Source organism: Papaver somniferum, chromosome 6, assembly GCF_003573695.1.
Source record: "Papaver somniferum cultivar HN1 chromosome 6, ASM357369v1, whole genome shotgun sequence".
NCBI classification, from domain to species: Eukaryota; Viridiplantae; Streptophyta; class Magnoliopsida; order Ranunculales; family Papaveraceae; genus Papaver; species Papaver somniferum.
The window spans coordinates 51628711-51648981 of NC_039363.1; the positions used below are offsets into that span (position 1 = coordinate 51628711).

The window sequence follows — 20271 nt, forward strand, 5'->3', positions numbered from 1 at the left end:
GGAAGCGTGACTGGTCTCTGTTACAACACACTTTTGAGGCTTTTTTTATTTTCTTAATACATTCGATCCTTATTTGTTAATATGAATTCAGTAAGAAAAACAAAGGGTGAAATACAGATCTAGGCCTGTTTTTTTTAGGGTTATAATTTTAGGCCTCTTTTTTTTTGCATAACAAAACTAGGCCAATTTTGACCAAAATGGCTAACAGTGGTTATCCACCTTTTTGCCACCGTTACTGTAGGCAAAAAAACTTATGAGCCTTTTGAATCTTTCCGCTCGTCGAGTTGCAGTCTAACTCGCCGATTTGGAACAGTAACTCGGAGCTGAGTTGGTATACACGTGTACTTGTACACGTCATCAATCTAGGCCATGTCATTAATCTGTCCACGTGTCAGTAAAATAATGGGCCCCACATCACCAAAAGACAACATCTTCAACAAAAGCATATCTTCTTCTTCAGATTTTCTCACTTTTTTTCATTCAGATCTAAGAAAAAAGAAAAACGGTTGGTGGTTTTCATTTATCTTCAAACTCCAGCAATAGCAGCAGCAATGAGTTTAAAAAAAAATCTTAAAATGTAATCAAAAGAAAATTGGGTTCAACATTTCAAAGGTATATCTTAAACATAAACAAACCCACAAAATAAATTAAACTAAACTTGGCTGAAATTCTTTCATTTTAAGATCTTAAATACATAAACAAACCCACAAAATAAAAGAAGGAAAGAAAATGTTTTAGAGCTTCATGAACTTCTTTGGCTTCTTCTTCTTTCCTTTTGGATATGACACTGTAAATGTTACTTTGTTGCTAATAGAACCAACCTGGCTGAAATTCTGGTTCAAACAAGACTTTTGAGAGGAATCTGGTTGAGCCTTTCCTTTTGCACCTTGCTTAGCAGATCTTGCAGCACCTTGCTGTGAAGATTCACGAACACAACTCTTGGAATTGGTCTTCTTACCACCTCTAACACTTGTACTTTCACCTGCAGATTAACCATGACAATCTTTGCAGCTTTCTTGTTCCTCTTGGATGGACCTGATTCAAATGTAGTGTGAGTATCACCATCAACACAGGTTCTAGCCTTTGGTACCTTTGGATTAGATCCAACAACTCTACCAGCACAGGTTTTCTCATAGTGACTTGGTTCTTTACATCTCTTGAATTTTCTAGTCTTCTTTCCAGTGGATACAGGTTCATCATAAACTCTGATTCTTTTTCCTCTTGGTCTACCTGTTTTCCTGATGTTCACTGGAGGCTTTATCATCTCTTTCTTTGTTGTCTGCAATTGAAGAAGGAAACAAAAAGAGTTATAAAAGAAAGAGTGAAACCCTAAAAGAATCAAATATTGATATCTATATTTATTGCACAACAAACAATAACAAGGACAACAACATATTAAAAAATACATAAAAGGACAAAAGTATATTCAAACTTACCTTCTCATAGTCATCTGGGCCTAATAATGGGGTAAACTCTGGAGCATATGTTCTCTTGCAGCTATCCACCCAATAACACTTGTCACAATACCTACAACAACATTAAAAGAAAACTTACTCAGTAAATTTTTGACAGTGATGCAGGGGCTATTTTACCACATATTCCTTCCTCTAAATTCTTAGCCTTCTGCATTTGTCTATGGAACTAAATCTAGATATATTCAATACAAAAATCATACAATAACCCAAGTTGTATTTCATTGATTTCATATCATATCTCATGATTGTCATCAACATCAGATAACCCCAACAATACATACTAAATTAAAGTTTAAAACCCTAAATCAGTGTTCATCAAAAGATTCAAAAAACCATTGAAATATAACGAAAACCCTAGAATCAAATGAAATCAAAATATGGAAACAAATAGAAACTCTAGAAATCAAATACAAACCCTAAAAAAACCAGAGAAGTTTTTGTTTTCTGTATAAACCCTAGAAATTGAATCTCAAAACTATCTCAAAGTCACGACATAAACAATAATCTGCTAATGAAACAAAATCTAGGGTTAGGGTTTGCCAGTTACGTCTTAATTCGTGGTTTACTTCGCCGTTTTTTTGATTTCTTAGTTTTATCCATCTTCACTTTAGCCTCTGAATCTATCAGACTTATTTGTTCCTTTGATCTATTAGGTATACCCATCTTCTAACACAGAGAACTGAACATGGAGAAAACTAACAGGGGGTTAGTCCACGAGTGAGTTTGGGGGAGTTTAATGTATTTTGAATCTTGGGGATTTTGAGGGAGTGTAAGAGAGTGTGTGGAGTTTGAGAGAAATTGGTATTTTGAGTGTGGGGAGTTTGAGAGACTCTCCAGAAATCTCTACTTTTTTGAGAGATTTGGAGTGAGGAAAAAATACACTATAAACTCCCTAGAACTCCCCAGAACTCCCCCAAAAACACCAGCTCTCTATCATTCTAATTTTAACGACTAACAGGGAGTTTGAGAGTTTCTTTCAAACTCCCCCACGACTAACATGGTTTTTTAGGGAGTTCGGGAGACTCTTCTAAACTCTCCCACGACTAACAGAGATTTCGAGAGACTCCTTTGAACTCCCCCACGACTAACAGGAAAAAACCAAACTCCCCCCAACTCCCTTGAGGACTAACACCCTCTAATAGATCAAACAAGGAAAACAGAGAGAAGAAAGAAAAAAAGAGAAGGAGGAAAAAAGAGAAGAAAAAATGGAGACCCTGATGAGATTATGTACCTTATGTTCGTTAATTACGAAGTGCAAATAATCGTAGCCGTCAAAAATCATCGACGTCTGTTGATTCGCGATGAACGAGTGAGATCTCACAATCCTGTCGTTAATTACGAAGTACCCTTATCTTAGCCGTCAAATATTAATCGAGATCAAATGATTCTGATATGAGCGTCTCAGAACTCACAACCAAATAAAATCCCATACGTGTCATTCGCACAAGTCGTTCCATACGTGGCATTTGCAGCACACGTGTCTTATATCTAACTCATCTAATCTAAGCCGTTGATTATTCACGGGATTAACACTACTAACAGATCAAGCACTAAAAAGACCTAGTCGTGTATAAAGGGTAAATGGGTATTCGGCGCCATTATCTCATCTCATACGAGGAGAAATTGACCAAATTGACCGAGAAATTGACCAAACTAACTTTTTTGGATAAAAATATGGATGGAAGCCTAGTTTTGTTATGCGAAAAAAAAAATGGCCTAGAATTGTAACCCATGGTGAAAAAGTGGCCTATATTTATAAATAATCCAAAAACTAATTAAGTGTAAAGATAAAAATCATAGACCTGTATTGTGTACAATCCTGATTAGAATTCTAAATATTCACTTTGAAGGAATTTATCTGTTTGTTTCGTATTGATTTTCAGATTAGTCTTCGTGGTATTAAGCATTGTGATCATTTGAAGTACATCAATTGTACACTAGCAAAAAGATCTTTTTAAATCATATTTTAAGCATGAATTTTAGGACGATGCTGCTCTTGACAAGATAAGTAATGATGTTGCAACTGGAACCGAGAGGATAATCTTTAAACGATGTAGTTTTCCTTTGCCACATTTTTGGTATTTCAAAGATGTTTTTAATTTCTTAGACGGACACTATTTTCACTTCAACTTTAGTTATTTTTGGACCCTTATTACACTTTTACTTAGATCGTTAACAAATTCTTCGATTAGTTTTGATATCTTTCCCTCGTGTATATAAAAAAGACCTTTTTTCTAAATGCTCGCCCAAGGCCTCTAAAATGTTAGAGACGCCCTGGCTAGTGATGCTTTGGGGAGAGCCTTTGCTCGTGCTATAAGCCTCGGCTAGTTTTTGTCTTAACAACATCCATATTACCAAAATGTGTTAACAACATCCATAATCCATATGATATTACCCTCAAATAAAAACAAACAAATTTTTTTTACCGACCCTCTTCATTTATGGGAAACAAATGCGCATTTAGCTTGCTTGATAATTAGAAAAAAAAACAGGGGAATTTTGATGAAGTACCCCCGTTTTTCGATGTCCAAAAAATAAATGTCTCCGTTTTTTTACAATTTGTTAAAGTGCCTTCACGTTAGTTTTTCCATCTAATGTTAGTTAAGTCTAATTTAATTTACATATTTGCCCTTTATTTATTCCTACATTGATTTTATATATCATTTTTCAGGCTTTTCGAGTCCGGTTCAGGATCGTTACACCGTTTTCAGGTTCGTTACCTCATTACCCAAAAAGGGTTCATCATCTCAAGTGTTTTGGGGGTTTTTGGTTGGAAGAAATCGACCGTTTACGACATATTTTTAGGTTCGTCGAGCCCGGTTCAGGATCATGACAACGTTTTCAGGTTCGTCGAGCCCCGTTCAGGATCGTTACACCGTTTTCAGGATCGTCGGAACATTTACCCTCCCTTCAAAGAGATGTAGTTCAGGGAATATGACTTTTAATCGGAAAGATAACTGTCACCTAGCACTTAACTGGATGGAATTTGCCTTTTGAATAAAACGGGGTATTTTAACACATTTCAAAAAAACGGGGGCATTTTTTAGTGTAATGTGAAAAGTAGGGGTACTTTATCAAAAAGCCCAAAAAACAGTTCCGTCTTAGTCCTAGTAAAATGGTTCCAATTTCGAACTCGTTATATCCTGATCCGGTAATCCTAGAGAAACATTTTTAATACCGGATCAAAGTTGTTCTTCCATCCCCTATATTAAAACTATCACAAATTGATCAATCGAGGAATAGAGAGAGAAAAATCGAATCAAAAACAGTGGGAGATGAAGTTTACAGACTCACCGGTAATCGAATTGAAGGTTCGAGATAAAACCCTAGCAATCGAACAAGACAATGGTTCAATGCACGTTGGCACTTCAGTGTGGCCGTGTTCACTCGTTCTCGTCAAATTTCTTGAGCGTTGGTTATTATCCAACTCTTCTTCTTCGTCGTCCTCTTCTTCTTCTTCCACCACTCCAAAACCCTACACCCATCTTCTCAACTTCTCCGGTAAGAAAGCGATTGAATTAGGTTGTGGATGTGGGCCAGCTGGAATGGGCTTAATTTTGTTGGGCTTGGAAAATATCATCCTCACTGATATTATTCCAGTTATGCCTGCACTGAAACGAAACCTCAAAAGAAACAAACCTGTTCTTGGGAAAAACCTTAAAATTTCTCAACTTTATTGGAACAATCTTAATCAAATCAAAACCTTAAATCCTCCTTTTGATTTTGTAATTGCTGCTGATGTTGTTTACATCGAAGAATCTGTTGGGCATCTTGTTTCTGCAATGGAATCTCTTGTTTCTGATACTGGTTTTATTTTGTTAGGTTATCAAATTAGGTCACCTGAAGCTCATAAATTGTTTTGGGAATTATGTGAAAATGTTTTTGTTATTGAGAAAGTTCCTCATGAAGATTTGCATCCAGAGTATGCTTATGAAGAAGCTGATGTTTATGTAATGAAGAAGAAGATGGCGAATTGAGGAAGATAGTAAAGTGATTTCAGGTGAATGAATTTTATGTGTTTTAGTTTTCTGTTTGTCGATTAGAATTCTGCTGTATTTTTAATTTGAATGGTATGTTTTCATGTACTAAATTTCTTATGTTGATGTGGTTCAGTTACTTCAGTAGCTTTGTAATCTTGATATTCTACAGCTGTTCGCTTAATTCAGTAATCAGAATTTACGTTTTAATAAGCCCATTTTGAGTTTATGATTGCTATTTGAGGCACCCAAAACTGACTTGGATTTAGACACAATCAAATGGAATGTATGTTCAGTTATTAACTTCATCTTGATCTTTTCAAGTCAGACAACATCACCTCCATGTGGTCATTCAGATATATTTGGTATTGTATAGCCCTTAAGACTTTAGATTTCTTTCACTACCTCACATCATTTTAGCATTTGCTGTTGTACTTTTGAACCTCGATCATGTTACTAAATAAGGGGACATTCTTAGTCTAGTTGGAAATGATCATTCTTTTCCTTTGTCTACTATTTATCTGTGCTCATTGATTCTTGTTCATTATTGTAGATTTGTGGCCATCCTACAATGTGTAAGAGTTCCTTACCTAACATGACTTCTCGATTCATGAAATATGGACTGCTTGGTATGTCTGGCCTCCCAATTAAATGATCAAGATACCTGAAAGACGTTTTTAAGGGAAATGAACAGGAAGTTGGGATATGAAGCATAATAAATTGATATAAATTTGTAATATACATAATCTCCAGTAAGTAAATAAATGTAGAGCCCTTAATAATCAATTGTTTATGTTTTCAGCTCTAGATTTCTTTTTGAACGCATGCAGTAGTATTACATTGAATCATTAAATCCTGTTTCAATTCCACAAGAAGAGTGCTCTTAGGTTTGAATCCACCAGGCTCTCTTGTCTTGTAGAACTGGAATATATTCTGTAATTTTCTATGGTGTCCTTATGCCCATTCTGCTGTGTCCTCGAGATATTAAAGTCCTTCGGCAACAATAGGATATATATTCAACCTGATAGCTGATACTTTTTCTGGCACTTCATATAATTCTAGCAGTTCTCTCTGTAATACAAACAAGATTTAAGATAACACCACACAAGACCTTTGATTGTATTTAGTATTTACATAATTCCTTTTTGCCTTTAAGGTCGCCCCTGTTTTACTATTTCAGTTTTGCAGCTTTTGAACCTTTGCACCCATGAGACAAGCAAATAGGTCATCTACTTGTAACTGCCCAACATTCTCCCATGTACAAGTTACCTCTTCTTGCAAACTTTGGTTCATAGAAGGAGGTAAATGTATTGGGTTAAACTGAATTATTATGTCTTGTGCCTTCTGTAACTCCCCGCGGAGTCTTCCTACTTCTCTCTCCAACCTTCTCTTTTCAGCTGCAACACTATCTAGTCTTAGTTGAAGTGCCTTGTAGTCTAGTTCAAGAGTCTGGTTCTTCCACCGGGCTCTCTTGTTTTGATACCAAATCGCAACTTGTCTTGGTTGCAAACCTAGTTCACGAGCGAGCTGGATTTTCCTATCTGGCTCGAGTTTCATCTCATAATTGAAGTGAGATTCTAATAGCCTCACTTGATCTTCTGTCAGTCTTTTTTTAAGGCGCTTAGGTGTTTGTTTTTGGTTTGGAGATTGAAGGAACGCCATGCTTTTTATTTTTGGAAAGATTCTGGTTTAGGTGTCTTGCTTGTGGTTTGCTTGTAGTGTTTTTCTTTTCTGTTGGAGAGGGGGAGAGAGGGAAAAGGAGTGATGATGTGAATTCTGAAAAATGCTGTGATGGGTTTGGTATTTATGATGAAGAAGAAGCTGGCCTATTCATGCATGCAGGTGCAATTCACGTGGTTCTTGGCCCACTACTGCTAAGACCAGGAACAATAAAAATCCCTCTGGAGGGTGAGTCTGATAACCAAGTTTTAATTCTTATGTTTTTAGATAAGCTTCTTATGCCTTTCTACTGGGTATATATCAGGAAAAGAATACAAATAACCCTGTGGGTCCGTGTTGGCATCGCTACTGGCGCTGTCAAATGGTGACTGGGTGACGGGCCTACGGGTAATAAGGATTTAGATCCTACAACTATTAACCACAAGAAGAAGAATGCTTTTAGGTTTGAATTCCATGGTCATTGGATGTTGAGTTGAATATTTAGAAGGTAGAAAATTTCTGTTCCTGATACTCTTTTGGATGGGATTCTTATCATCGTTAACAGCAGCCATGGAACAGAGATATTTTGGTCATTTTTTCTGTAGTCGTTGAACTCGTCTGGTCATTTTACTTGAAGTCATTTTTTCCATCTAGTCATTTTACTTGAAGTCTAGTCATTTTACTTGAAGTCATTTTTTCCGTCTAGGCATTTTATTGAAGTCTTAAAATTCTTCTTAAATGAAAGTTGGCGTTTGTTCTTCACTAGTTCCGCCTCTGAATCCAACTGTTTTGAAGGAAGTGAAAACTGTATATGGCTTGTTTGAACATTTATTGTTGGATTATCTGGTTGGTTAGGGTCTGATCGTAATAAATAGTCTAGCTGAAGGGTGATGCCTCAACGGCCGGAAAAGAAAACAAAACTCATCCTCAGATTTCCGATGTCAACAGTAGAGCTTACTGTGGTGTGTTTGCAGCCCCTTCCGCATAGATGTGTTAGTAAAAGAAGCCAACTAAGCAAACTTTCTTCTCTGTAGTTTCAAAAGAAAAAGAAGCAAAATTTGTTTTCTCTACTGGAAGTATAAGTTTTGTACGGCAATTTTTGTTAATCAGGGGGACTATATCAATCGTCCCTTGACTAGAATACGAGCCAATTAAATATCTTACTAATATAAGGAGAAGAGGGATTTTTGGTGAAGTTTTCCTTTTGGTTGGTCACAAAAAGCGAAAATAATTTGGTGTCACCCTAATATTACTAATATGACCTTAAATATTAACCACTACTATGCATTTGTATTCAAGAGTGAAAATGTACATTGGATCAATGTTTGTATATTCATAAGAATGTCATTGTTTTAAAAATAGATTAAAAAATTTAAAACATAGATAACTTTAAAAGTACACATCGGATTTTTACAAAATTAGTATATTTGGAAAGCTCTTTGAATTATCTACCTAATGAATACAAACAAGAATATTACATTTTTATTCTAAGAATTTTTTTTCATTATTATCATATTTGTATTGTTAAAAGGTCCAATTCAAGCATGTGCGTAGCACATGTGACCTTACTAGTAAAATATAAAGAAAAGAGTCATTTTTGGATGGTTTTGGTGTCACACCGTGGAAATCTCAAGAGTGCCCCTCAACTTACACTAAACATACGGATATAATAACGGAAACGTTCAGGGATATATAAGTAAACTGGAGCTTTATCGGTGCCTTGATCGAATCCTGGTAGACCCTTTTCTTTTCTTCCTTTCTTTTTCTTATTTTACCGGCACGAGAGACTCACTTTTTCAGTCTACTCTGAAGCGCGATTCACATTTTCGTTCCCTTCCCAGATTTACTCTGTTGTCTTTGTATTTGAATCTCTAATTTATTTAATGGCGGACATTCAAAATCTTTTGGCAAACAAAATTCAGGGGAAACGAAAATATCGTTATCACTTCGTTGCTCTATTCAATTTTCTTTCTTGATTAATCTACATAACATAACCTTTAAAATATGGAAACTATCAAACCCACTGTTAAGATCTACACAAATGTAAGAAAGGAAAAAATGCTTGCTAAAGAAACTAAGTTCAAGTTGACGGTGGTGGTTGGATGATGTAGAAACGGTGGTGCGGAAGAGGCAGGGATAATGGTATTTGGACTTGGTGGTTGGGGTGGTGTAAAAGAATTGATACAGTGAATGAGATGGAATCTAGGGAGGTAATTCTGCCCAACTGGCTATCTTTAGAATTTTATATGTTTTTCACAAGCCTAAAATTAATTACTTGGAGTCTCGGTTAGAGTGTGCAAAAGGGTGAAGGCACCAACTAATTAACCCCAACTGAAGAAGCCTGGACTCGAAGAGGAAGTGAAGGCAAATCAAATCATGTTCCGTCTACTACAGAACAAAGAAAATGGAGCATTTCTGCTTCAAGGAAAATGCATCTCAATCTCTATAGAGTTTCAGGCGCATGGTTTGTTCATGGGCACCATGGTTCTACGAATCAAAAACTGTATGGACTATTTTAGTAACATTATTTATTAAGAATGGTTTAAAAGTTTGCCGATCACACCGTGGTATGGTCTTATAATCATTGGATGATAATGCCAATGACTTGAATCCACAAAAACACAATGGTTTAGTAGTTTTTTCCTTTTTTTGTTTTTCATTTTGTGTTGTACTTTGCGTAGATGTTTACGACATCTATATTTTTATAATGGAACGGCAGGCGCATCGCACGTGTGTCTTTGCTAGTTGTTTATTAAAATTGGCCGAATCGTGTACATTATAGCCGTATAAAATTCTGGCTATTTCTCATGAGCATGTAGTAGTAAAATACGCCCCTCTCAAGCTTCTCAACCGAAGGTCAAAGGTCTTGACCTTGAAAGTTTACATCCGACTCTATCCTTCTTCACCTTTTTTGGTTACTAAAACAGAACACTTACACTGTAGTATGAGTGGCCTAGGAAGAGGAACAAGGAGTTTCAATTGAAATTGACTTTATCTTTTGCTATAGCATTAATAAATTTATTCTTTTCTAAACCAATTTAAATTGATTGCGAGTGAAGTAACAGCTTGATTGTAATATAATACTGTTTGATAAGTTTGAGCGATGAGATAATGTCGTTAGGAAGGGTTGCAAACTTGCAATCTTCAACCCTACAGCTTATGTGTTATGTATGTATTGATGAGGTAGTGGTTGAAGCTTTTATGTTCATGGCTTCATGCAATGAACTTCCATTTCAAACTTTCTAATTAAATGCATGAACATATTCAATTTTAGGTCAAGAATACTGTTTATCTATCTCTCGGCTGTGACTATGTGGCTCTATCAATATTTACATCTCCTTCACTCAAAAAAGAAAGAACGAAAGAAGTATGAGTTTGTCATTTTAGCATCCACTTGAGGATTTGATGGGTTTACCATTTAAATGGTCAGTTTTGTCTCTCAAAATTGATATCAAGAGCGGAGACGTTAACTTATCAAGAAAAAACAACTAGGTGTTGGGTCTTGACTTCGTGTTCATCTAAAACTAGTATCTTCCTTATTTGTTTGGTTGCCATCGACAGCAACTCATTTCACGTTTCTAAAGAGCGCCGACATTGTGACTGCTGCGAATACAATGACCATAACATACCCTTGGTGGAGACCGGAGAGTTGTCATATATTTTATTTTTATTGGGTTAATTGTTGTTTGCTATCCAAGTTTTTTTGTTTTTCTGATGTAAGGGAGAAATTTTATTAACTTATCTTGGGGCTATATGATTCATATCTTCCATCACCGAATGAAGTCTGCAATATTGTGATGCTATACTTTAGATATATTAAATTTCCTAGCTTGCTTAACTAATTTATCTAATTTATCGGCCTGCTTATTCATAGTTCAGTGGGGAAAATATAAATACTACTGATAGTAAAAAGTACGATCAAAATAAATACTTTGACCTGACCGTCCTTAACAATATGAACTACCAAAAAATAACGGAAATGCTATTTTCCACTCACTCAGATCCACATGTCCATACAATACTGGTTATGATTGTTCAGCTATGACCCACCCTCTCATCAAAAGAGTTTCTCACTCCTCAAATCTAGGATCTAGATGTGGTTGAGTGGTAAATAGTGCTGTAAATGGAGTGGGGAATAGCATTTCCGCAAAAATAATATGTGATAGATGAGAAGTTCTAGAATGCAAAAAGTAAAAATCAGGTCCTTATCCGAGACGATAGAAATGCTAAATACTTTCATAATAAAGCAAAGCAAAGATTCCCAAAAAAAATATTATTAAAATAGAAACTTTTATGGGCGAATAAGAAAATTGGTTAAATAATAGAAAAGAAATGATAAATTGCAGTACAGAACATTTTAGTAGCATAGTTACAATTGTAAACCCTAGCATAGATAGAAAAAATGATTGACCTAATCCCTGAATGTATAACTAAAAATGATAATAGTATGCTTTGTTGTATACCAACTGGAATTGAGAGCAGAAATGTTCTTTTCTCAAAGGAACCCGATAAAAATCAGGTCCAGATGGTTTCCCACCTGTATTTTTCCAACATAATTGGTAAACATTAGGAAATGACTTAGTTTTTATGATTCAAAATTTCTTCAGAAGTGGTCTTTTGGTCAAAGAACTAAATACCTCTTTTACTTCGCTTATTCCAAAAATCATAATCCTACCACTGTTGCGGATTTCAGACCGATGGATTTGAGTAACACTTCCTATAAAATTATATCTAAGCTCATGGAAAATAGGATGAAAGGAATGCTCAATAAAATAATCATCTCATTATAACCTACTTTCATACCAGGGAGATGGATTTTGAGTAACATAACTATAACACACAAAATAATTCATAAAATAAGAAAGACAAGAAGTAAGAATTGATGGGACTCAAAAATGATACGTCAAAAGCCTTTGACAGAGCCGAGTGGAAATTCTTAATAGAAAAAATGCGAGAACTAGGTTTCCCTTAGATTTGGTGCAAATTTATTCATAATTGTATCTCGAAATAGATCTCCTATAGAGTTCTTTTGACCGTCAAGAAGATTCAGACAGATCCATTGTCATTGTATCTTTTCGTTATATGTACGGAATCACCTACAAGATTAATCTTAGATGCCGAGGATAAAGGGTTAATAAAAGGGATTAAAATATCAAAAAATGCCCCTTTCTGTCAGTCATATGCTTTTCTCAGATAACTGTCTTATATTTTACAAAAAAAATAAATGAAAATCTATCACATCTAGTAGAATTGTTTAAGGAGTTTGGAATAGAATCAAGTCAGCTAATAAATTAAGCTCACAAAGTCAAGATTTTTTTCAATCCAAAAACAGACTCCTCCATAGCGAATAATGTAAACCAGATACTAGGAGTCAAAGTATCCCCTTAGATGACTGATACCTAGGATCCCCATAGTTTACTAACACATCTAAGATAAAAAGTTTTAACTCACTGGAAAAAAAAAGGGTAGCAAATCACAAAGTTAGAAAGGAAATAGAACGAATAGTGTAGGAAGAATTATTATGGTAAAAAAAAATCGTAACATATTTTCTAGCAGTGTATCAAATGACTTGTTTTAAATTCCCAAAAAAGTTTGTAAACCATTTATAACATAGCAATAAAACTAAAGTACAACAATAGAAGAAAAAAATAACAATTCATAACACCCAGCACAACATCGTAAATACGACAATCATGAAAGAAAGGTCACTCTAATTCCACCTCGTCAGATATTGCGTCCATCATGTTAATATCCGTGAAATACCATCACCAAATGATCTACAAAAGTGATGCTGGAACAAACCAAAAATATGTCACTCAGACCTCGCCAAACTCTTGGAGAAAGCGACAACTGAATAACACCAGACTCTAATAATAGCACCATCCACACGAAATGCCCAACCAACCCGTGATTCAACAAACTACCATCATAAGTCCCGAAGATTTTACAATCAAGCATAATGTGCAAATGAACATTTTTCCATAATAATATAATATATAATATCATAACGGGGAATGTCGTCCTACTAAATAGCATTCAACTGGGGATGCCAGCCTACTCCAAAAATAGCATTTATCTTACGATCAGTATACGTACATACAAGGAGTCCGTGAAACTTATTTTCGTAAGTGAACTTGGGCGATTCCAAAGATCAATTTCCAAGTTAAGAAAACCCTAATAATTTTACAACAAGAACAACTAGAATAAATATAGAGATATCTTGTTTAAAAATTCTTAAGGATTTTTACGAGATACCTTAATCGAAGTTTTCTTTCTAGCTTCTGATTTCGACTAACAAGTGTTGGTATACGATCGGAAACTGAAATCTATCAAAACCTAGGGTTTATGATCAATAACTCTTGAATGGTTTTATAACAGAAGAGAAAACCTTAGAATAGACAAGAGGTGAAAAACCTAGATTACAAGTTGTATGATCAATCACGAAGATTAAATCCAACTCGGATTTGTGATCCCCAATACAAATACTTTTATCTCACTCTTGTTCACGAAGAACAAAAGACATGGAAAACAACCTTATGAGCTTACACCAATTTTCCAAAGGGGATAAAACGTGTAGCATTCACGAACTCTTTATTTATAGTGATAGGTAACTTGGAAGCTACGCAAAGCTATTTTCCTTTTTCAAGACTCTCCTAATTTTGGGAGTCTTTCCTAAGTTACAGCTCTTGCCAAAATAATTAAATAATTAATTAATTAATTAGCAAATATTGTATTTATGTGAATAAATCACATTTTAACTTAGGAAGGAATCAAACACTTTAATATGGTAATCAAATATGTTTGGATTAATAGCCAACTTTCCTAGGTAAGAAAACATCACCAATTTGACAAAAAAAAAGACTTCTAGTCACGTAATTGGGCCCAAGTCCATGAACCGTTACAAACAGTCCAGGGATTGTTTCTTACTCACGAACTGTAACAGTTACAAAAACACTTATAACTGTTACTTTAATAAATCACTCATTACTTCATTGTTATGACTCGGAATTGAGTGATTCTTGGCTCGTTGAATTCGTAAGCTCATTCACTATAGATGAGAACCTTTCCAGGGATAAAGGTTATTGTCACAAAAATCATGGCTTAAATAACCTCGAGTATGTATACATAAATGTAAATTAACCATCATAGGAATTGTTCCATAGAGTGAGGATTTGTTTCGATAGATTAGAAAGGTAGAATTAAACAAGAATCCAAATGAAATCAATCACCACATACCTTTGTTGATGAAGTCCTTGTTGATGTCTTCTTGTAATCTTCAGTCTTCATCCTTCAATAATAACTCTTCTTAGACCTAATCTAGTCGGAAACTATCTTAAGTATACTAAATCAAGAATGCGTTTTGGAAACTAAATTTGATAACTAGCTTGACATACCAACGCTAGTGGGTTCAACCGAGCAATTCTCTAACAATCTCCCCCTTTGTCAATTTTAGTGACAACAATTTTACATATGGATTTAAACAAATAAAAGCATTACAGCTCCAAAACCCAACATGCTTGATTTCCTTGGTTCTTCAACAATGCGTGTGTTCATCTTGTACTTGTTGAAGATCCATAATAGTATTATTACACAGCATCAAAGTTCAATTGTATCACAACTTTGACAACAATACTACGGTGATATGTATCACTCCCCCTTAGTCAATACTTCATCTCACAATGAAAACCACCCCCCCTACATAATGATCCGTAAACCATATGTATATGTAGTGTGAACTACAAAATATTTATCCCCCTTTTTGTCAATATAAATTGGAAAGGGTACAAAGACAGGTGGGATCCTAATGAAATTTTCATAGAGGAACTTCTTGACCAAAAGAAAAACATATCAACTTTACTTTAGATGATATCACAGAGTCGAAACTTAGTGACTTCATCAAGAAGTTTATTAAGATACAAGTTAACCCCTACATGTTCCACAACCGCTTCTCCCCTCAAAGATATAGCAATTAAGCACAAGTTCAATTAAGAACTCTCCCCCATAAGATGTCATTCCCGAAAGAACAACAAGAGTGACCTTACTCCAGAGATAAGGATTTATATATTGGATTTTAGAAACCCCACAAGGATATACGAACTAAGAACCAATCATTGAAAGTCTCTCATGAGATCATGTTACTAAACAATAGAACTATCTCATGGTAATAATACACAATATGTAATCATGAAGATCAAGTATTGTGATCATCTTTTCTAAGATACAAACTTGTATAAACAAGAATTGATATGCTTAGAAGGAGGAATAACCTTTTCCATAAGGATTTACACCAAGAATGGTTACCATAAGAGTATGAAAAATATTCTTTGAAAATAAAAAACAATACCAATGGTTTTGATTATTGCTTCTAACCTGTTATGCTTAAGAATTTTTAATCGCAACTCAAGTTAGGTAATTAAGAATCATACGCGTGGTATTTAGCCATATTCATCTTAACCATAACTAGTTCAAATGACTCAAATGAACTAGTTAGAGAGTTTTTCAATTGCTTAGATCTTATAGAAGTATACAAGACAAAACCGAAGCAAAAACGATTTGATTCACTCGAATCGATTCATGAACTTTATAGCTACGGTTTGCAAACTTGCATTCCTTAGTTTATATAAGTATAAGTTCACGAATAATCCCAACCTAAGTACGCAGACTAGGTTCGCGAACTTAAGTACCCGGAATAAGTTTGTAAACAGTTTACAAACTCCAGCAGATTTTCTCGGGACGAGAACCTCCGACAGTTCGCGGACTGGGTTCACGGACCCTGTTCCGGTTTTCCTGAGCAGCAAAGTACGCGGACTTTGGTTCAAGGAATAAGGACTTATACATATATGTGTTACCACACAATGCTTATATCCAACAATGGTTATGTATTCTAAACTCTCATTCCAATCATTGAAACATTCTTAGAGGACGTTATATAGTTGTTATTCACAAACTATTTTTCGTCAAAGCCATTTTCAAGTAATTGAAACACAATATGACTTTCGTCACTAGGTAAAGATGGACTTGGTCAAAGCGAAAGCTTACCAACACAATTTCGAGAAATATGTAAGCGAGTTAGACTCATCTCAAAACAATAAATTGTTCCACATATTCAAAAATTACCCAACACAATATGTGCGCCCCAATTATTTTGCAATCCTCACCGCATTTACTAGGGCTTCTTGGTGAGGATGCACTTGCAACACAATCAGGTTGTGTTGAGGTGAACAAAATCTTGCTCAGTACAGGTATTTGAAACAAAATCATGTACGGACTCTAGGAATTTAAAAACTTCCTCGAAACTTTCAATAACTGTTCCATACCTTTTTAAGATGTTATCCCTTGTCGAACTCTTGTCTGGGAGATCCTTCTTAATAATACTTGTTGCTTTATTGATCTTCTTTGGTACCCATTTCCGAGTATCTTTTGGAGCAACATACTTCTTTTTCTCCCCAATATAATTATGAAATTTCTTGGAGGGAATACTAGAAGAACTGATATTATGAGACTCAGTTTTTCTCCAGTTTGGAACATCAGATCTTGCCATCTTAATAGAATCATATCTGGTTTTATCTCGTTTAAGATATCTGCAATTCCTCTGCAAATGACCTGGCTTTCCACAATAAAAACAATGTTTACTAGAATGAAAAAAGTTATGTTTAGAGTTACCTGAATGTGTATGTGGTTGCTTTGGAGCTTGAGAGAATTTCCTTTTTTCGTCATTGTCAGTTGGCAGAGATACTTCACTTTTGTCAACCGTGGAAGGTTTTGGTTTAGAATAATCTTTAGCTTTGACAAATTTTACCTCTTTGCAAATACCAGGAGCGTCTATTCCTTCATAGCCCAATCCTCATGTATCACGATGAGTTCTACATGTTAGAGCATTGCTCGGTCGAACTTTCATGCGTTGCTATCTCAAGCATGTTTTTCAATGTTAGTGATCAAAACTATAAGTCTTGATTTCTAGTCTATTATAGCTAAGTCTCGGACTAGGTGTTTGAGGGTGAAACGGTTTCTGCTGATTTCGGTAATTTCGGGTGTGTGGGTGAGAAACGAGTCTAAACCCTAAACAATGTACTGCAAGGGAGTAATTTAAATTCAAGATATCAATTTGTACAAATCCATCCTAAACCAAGAAATGGTCGTTCCAGACTTGCTTTGGTCACAAAGAGGAGGAGAAGGGTTGATTTTGGGGAGGGAAGCGAAGAGAGTGTTGAGACCGGAATAGTTGATCCTGGAAGAGTAGTTGTTTTGTGACTTGCATCAGAAAGTGAGAAGCTAACAAATGGGAAAGCTAGCAAATGTTTTCTGAGTGTTGTATGTTTTTGACCAGAACTTGTTGTTCGGTGGAAATAGGTAAGACCTATTTATACAAGTCGAAGTGAAACGTACTCTGGTCTCGTAAGAAATGGAAAACAGATGAGTAAATGGGAGGAGGTGGTAACCGGTAACGCCTGGAATTGATGTTCCATAAAAGAAAGCGTTTTACCATTACTCCCTGTATTTACTAACCGCCTCATCCTTATGAAATTGTCTTGTAACGGGCGTAGTATACGCCGCACGTTGTAAACCGCCAAACCAATACCCAATGAGCATCCCCCAGTTTGTGACATGTGTTGATGTCTTGAGTGTTTTTGTGGAAAACATGTAGCATGTTGCTGTTGTTTGAAAAGTTGAGCTTGGGATACTTTCCGGCTCGGTGGTGACCTTTGACGGTCGAGATTTTGCATCTTGAGAGGAAGGGTAGCCGTTGATTATTGCAATCCTTCGTTTGGTAGCCAGTGGCATGAAAGCATGTCGGGCATGGCTTCAATATGGCCTAGTTTAGGCGTGGCCAAAATCCAGGGTTTTGGCATTGTTTGGGCGCGACCAAAATTAGGGCTTGGCGTCAAGCCAAAAGGTTTCCCTGCGTTAGCTGGTAACCTTAGACGGCTAAGATCTGCGTCTTAGATGAAAATGTGGTCGTCGATTGTTGCAAGCCTTCATTTTGGAAGTCGTGAAGCGAAGTCCGACATGGTATGGTTTAGGCGCAGCAAGGTGGCTGGGACGGCATGCCATTGGCACATGTGGCATGGTCGGCATGCCTTGGCGCGGTTTAGACGTGGCCAAAACTAGGGTTTTTGCGTTTGGCCAAAGGTTACCATGCGTTGGTTGGTGACCTTGGACGGCTAAGATTTGCATCTAAGATGGAAGGGTGGTCGTTGATTGTCGCACGCCTTCGTTTTGGAAGCCGTGAGGGGAAGGCCGGCATGGTATAGTTTAGGCGCGGCAAGGTGGCTGGCATGGCATGCCATTGGCACATGTGGCATGGTCGCCATGCCTTGGCGCGGTTTAGGCGTGGCCAAAACTAGGGTTTTGGTGTTGGGCCAAAGGTTACCATGCGTTGGTTGGTGACCTTGGACGGTTAAGATTTGCATCTAAGATGGAATGGTGGCCGTTGATTGTCACACGCCTTCGTTTTGGCAGCCGTAAAGGGAAGGCCGGCATGGTATGGTTCAGGCGCGGCAAGGTGGCTGGCACGGCATGTCATTGGCACATGTGGCATGGTCGGTATTCCTTGGCGCAGTTTTGGCGTTGGGCCAAAGGTTACCATATGTTGGCTGGCGACCTTGGACGGATAAGATATGTATCTCAGATGGAAGGGTGGCCGTTGATTGTTGCAACCCTTCGTTTTGGCAGCCAGCGACATGCCATTGGCACATGTGGTGTGGATGGCATGGTTGGCATGCCTTGGCGCGGAGACGTGGCTGGCATGGTTTGCCATTGGCACGGTAGCGCGGCTGGCATGGTTGGCATGGTTTGGCGCGGAGACGTGGCTGGCATGGTGGTGCGGCCGGCACGGTTGGCATTCCTTGGCGCGGAGACGTGGCTGGCATGGTTTTCCATTTGCACGGTGGTGCGACTGGCATGGTTGACATGCCTGGGCACGGAGATGTGGCTGGCACGGCGGCGCGGATGGCATGGTTGGCATGCTTTGGCGCGGAGACGTGGCTGTCATGGTTTGCCATTGGCACGGTGGTGCGACTTGCATGGGTGGCATGCCTTGGCGCGGAGATGTGGCTGGCACGGCATGCCATTGGCACATGCGGCTGGCATGGTTGGCATGCCTTGGCGCGGAGACGTGGCTGGCATGGTTTTCCATTGGCACGGTGGTGTAAGAATTTATGGTTTGGTGTACGAAGATGATGTCGGTCAATACTAAGGGTTCTACCGTGGAACATGACACATATATATGTAAAAAAAAAGGTACCTGGCAATTCTTACGTAGGCGTGTTGAATGATTCGATAAATGCGCTAGTGGTCCTAGTGACGTCATGTCAGATGTAAGGTTTTACGATTTTAACCCTAAGCTAAAAACCACCATCAACATTAAGTCCCCTGCTTAGCTCGGAACAGGAGCATTGTTGCGAGGTAAGCATAAGATGGTGACAGGCGAGGACAAAATCGAAATGACAAGTCGTGAAAAGATGGTCAAGAAGACCCGACTAACCTTTTTCGAGAGGTAAGGAGAGTTCGTGATTCTCGTGTTGGCGGCCTTGCATAGATTCTACTTGTGGTGTTGCTGGCTAGACAGTGAAGTGGTGAGATGTAGATTGTCGGCTTGGAATGGGAGCCATAGGCGTTGGTCGGGTTGGAATAGAGGAAACTGTCTTCGGTCAGCGGAATGGTGGAAACTATCTTCAGTCCGCAGAATGGTGTAAACTGGTTTCAGAACTTCGGCTACCAAACGATGGTGATGACGCTGGAACTTTGGTTATCAAATGGTAGTGATGGCGCCTGGCAACTTTGTCGAAATCAGGGTTTGGGATGCCGAAACCCTAATTAGCGCTCCTTACTAAAATATTCGTAGAATTCTCGTACGAACTCGGATTTTGACGATCCACACCTCCATCTGACCGGAAAAGAATTTTTTATCTCCTATCGCGGGAATATTTAGGTTTTGAGCTTGTTTGGAGGTGAAAATGGCCCGACAGTAAAACTCAGGAAGAATTCAGGAGGGATGTTGCGGGCCCGAGGTAGCATAGTCGCGCCGAGTCATCTTTTCTCGTTCATGGAGCAAGAAGGGAACTTTATTCTGTGCAAAACTCTAGAAACTCTGTCCGTATGAAAAGAGGTATTGACCTTCTTCTGTTTTCTGTTGCTCGTTTGTATCCGCGCTTTCGTCT

General features: G+C 37.4%; 2 protein-coding genes across 2 annotated transcripts; one reads left to right on the forward strand and one right to left on the reverse strand.

Moving 5' to 3' along the window:
* Positions 1-4705: 4705 nt before the first annotated feature.
* Positions 4706-6346, forward strand: LOC113287545 (protein-lysine methyltransferase METTL21D-like). Its single transcript, XM_026536325.1, has 2 exons — positions 4706-5475; positions 6006-6346. The coding sequence occupies exon 1, from the start codon at positions 4751-4753 to the stop codon at positions 5450-5452; it is 702 nt and encodes a 233-aa protein (XP_026392110.1). The 5' UTR covers positions 4706-4750; the 3' UTR covers positions 5453-5475; positions 6006-6346.
* LOC113287546 (homeobox-leucine zipper protein ATHB-52-like) lies at positions 6159-7209 on the reverse strand. The gene has a single exon (XM_026536326.1). It carries the CDS (start codon positions 7112-7114, stop codon positions 6629-6631), a length of 486 nt encoding a protein of 161 aa, XP_026392111.1. The 5' UTR covers positions 7115-7209; the 3' UTR covers positions 6159-6628.
* Positions 7210-20271: the final 13062 nt, after the last annotated feature.

Coding starts and splice junctions, on each gene's coding strand:
- LOC113287545 (XM_026536325.1), top strand. CDS start 4,751: ATGAAGTTTACAGACTCACCGGTAATCGAATTGAAGGTTCGAGATAAA.
- LOC113287546 (XM_026536326.1), bottom strand. CDS start 7,114: ATGGCGTTCCTTCAATCTCCAAACCAAAAACAAACACCTAAGCGCCTT.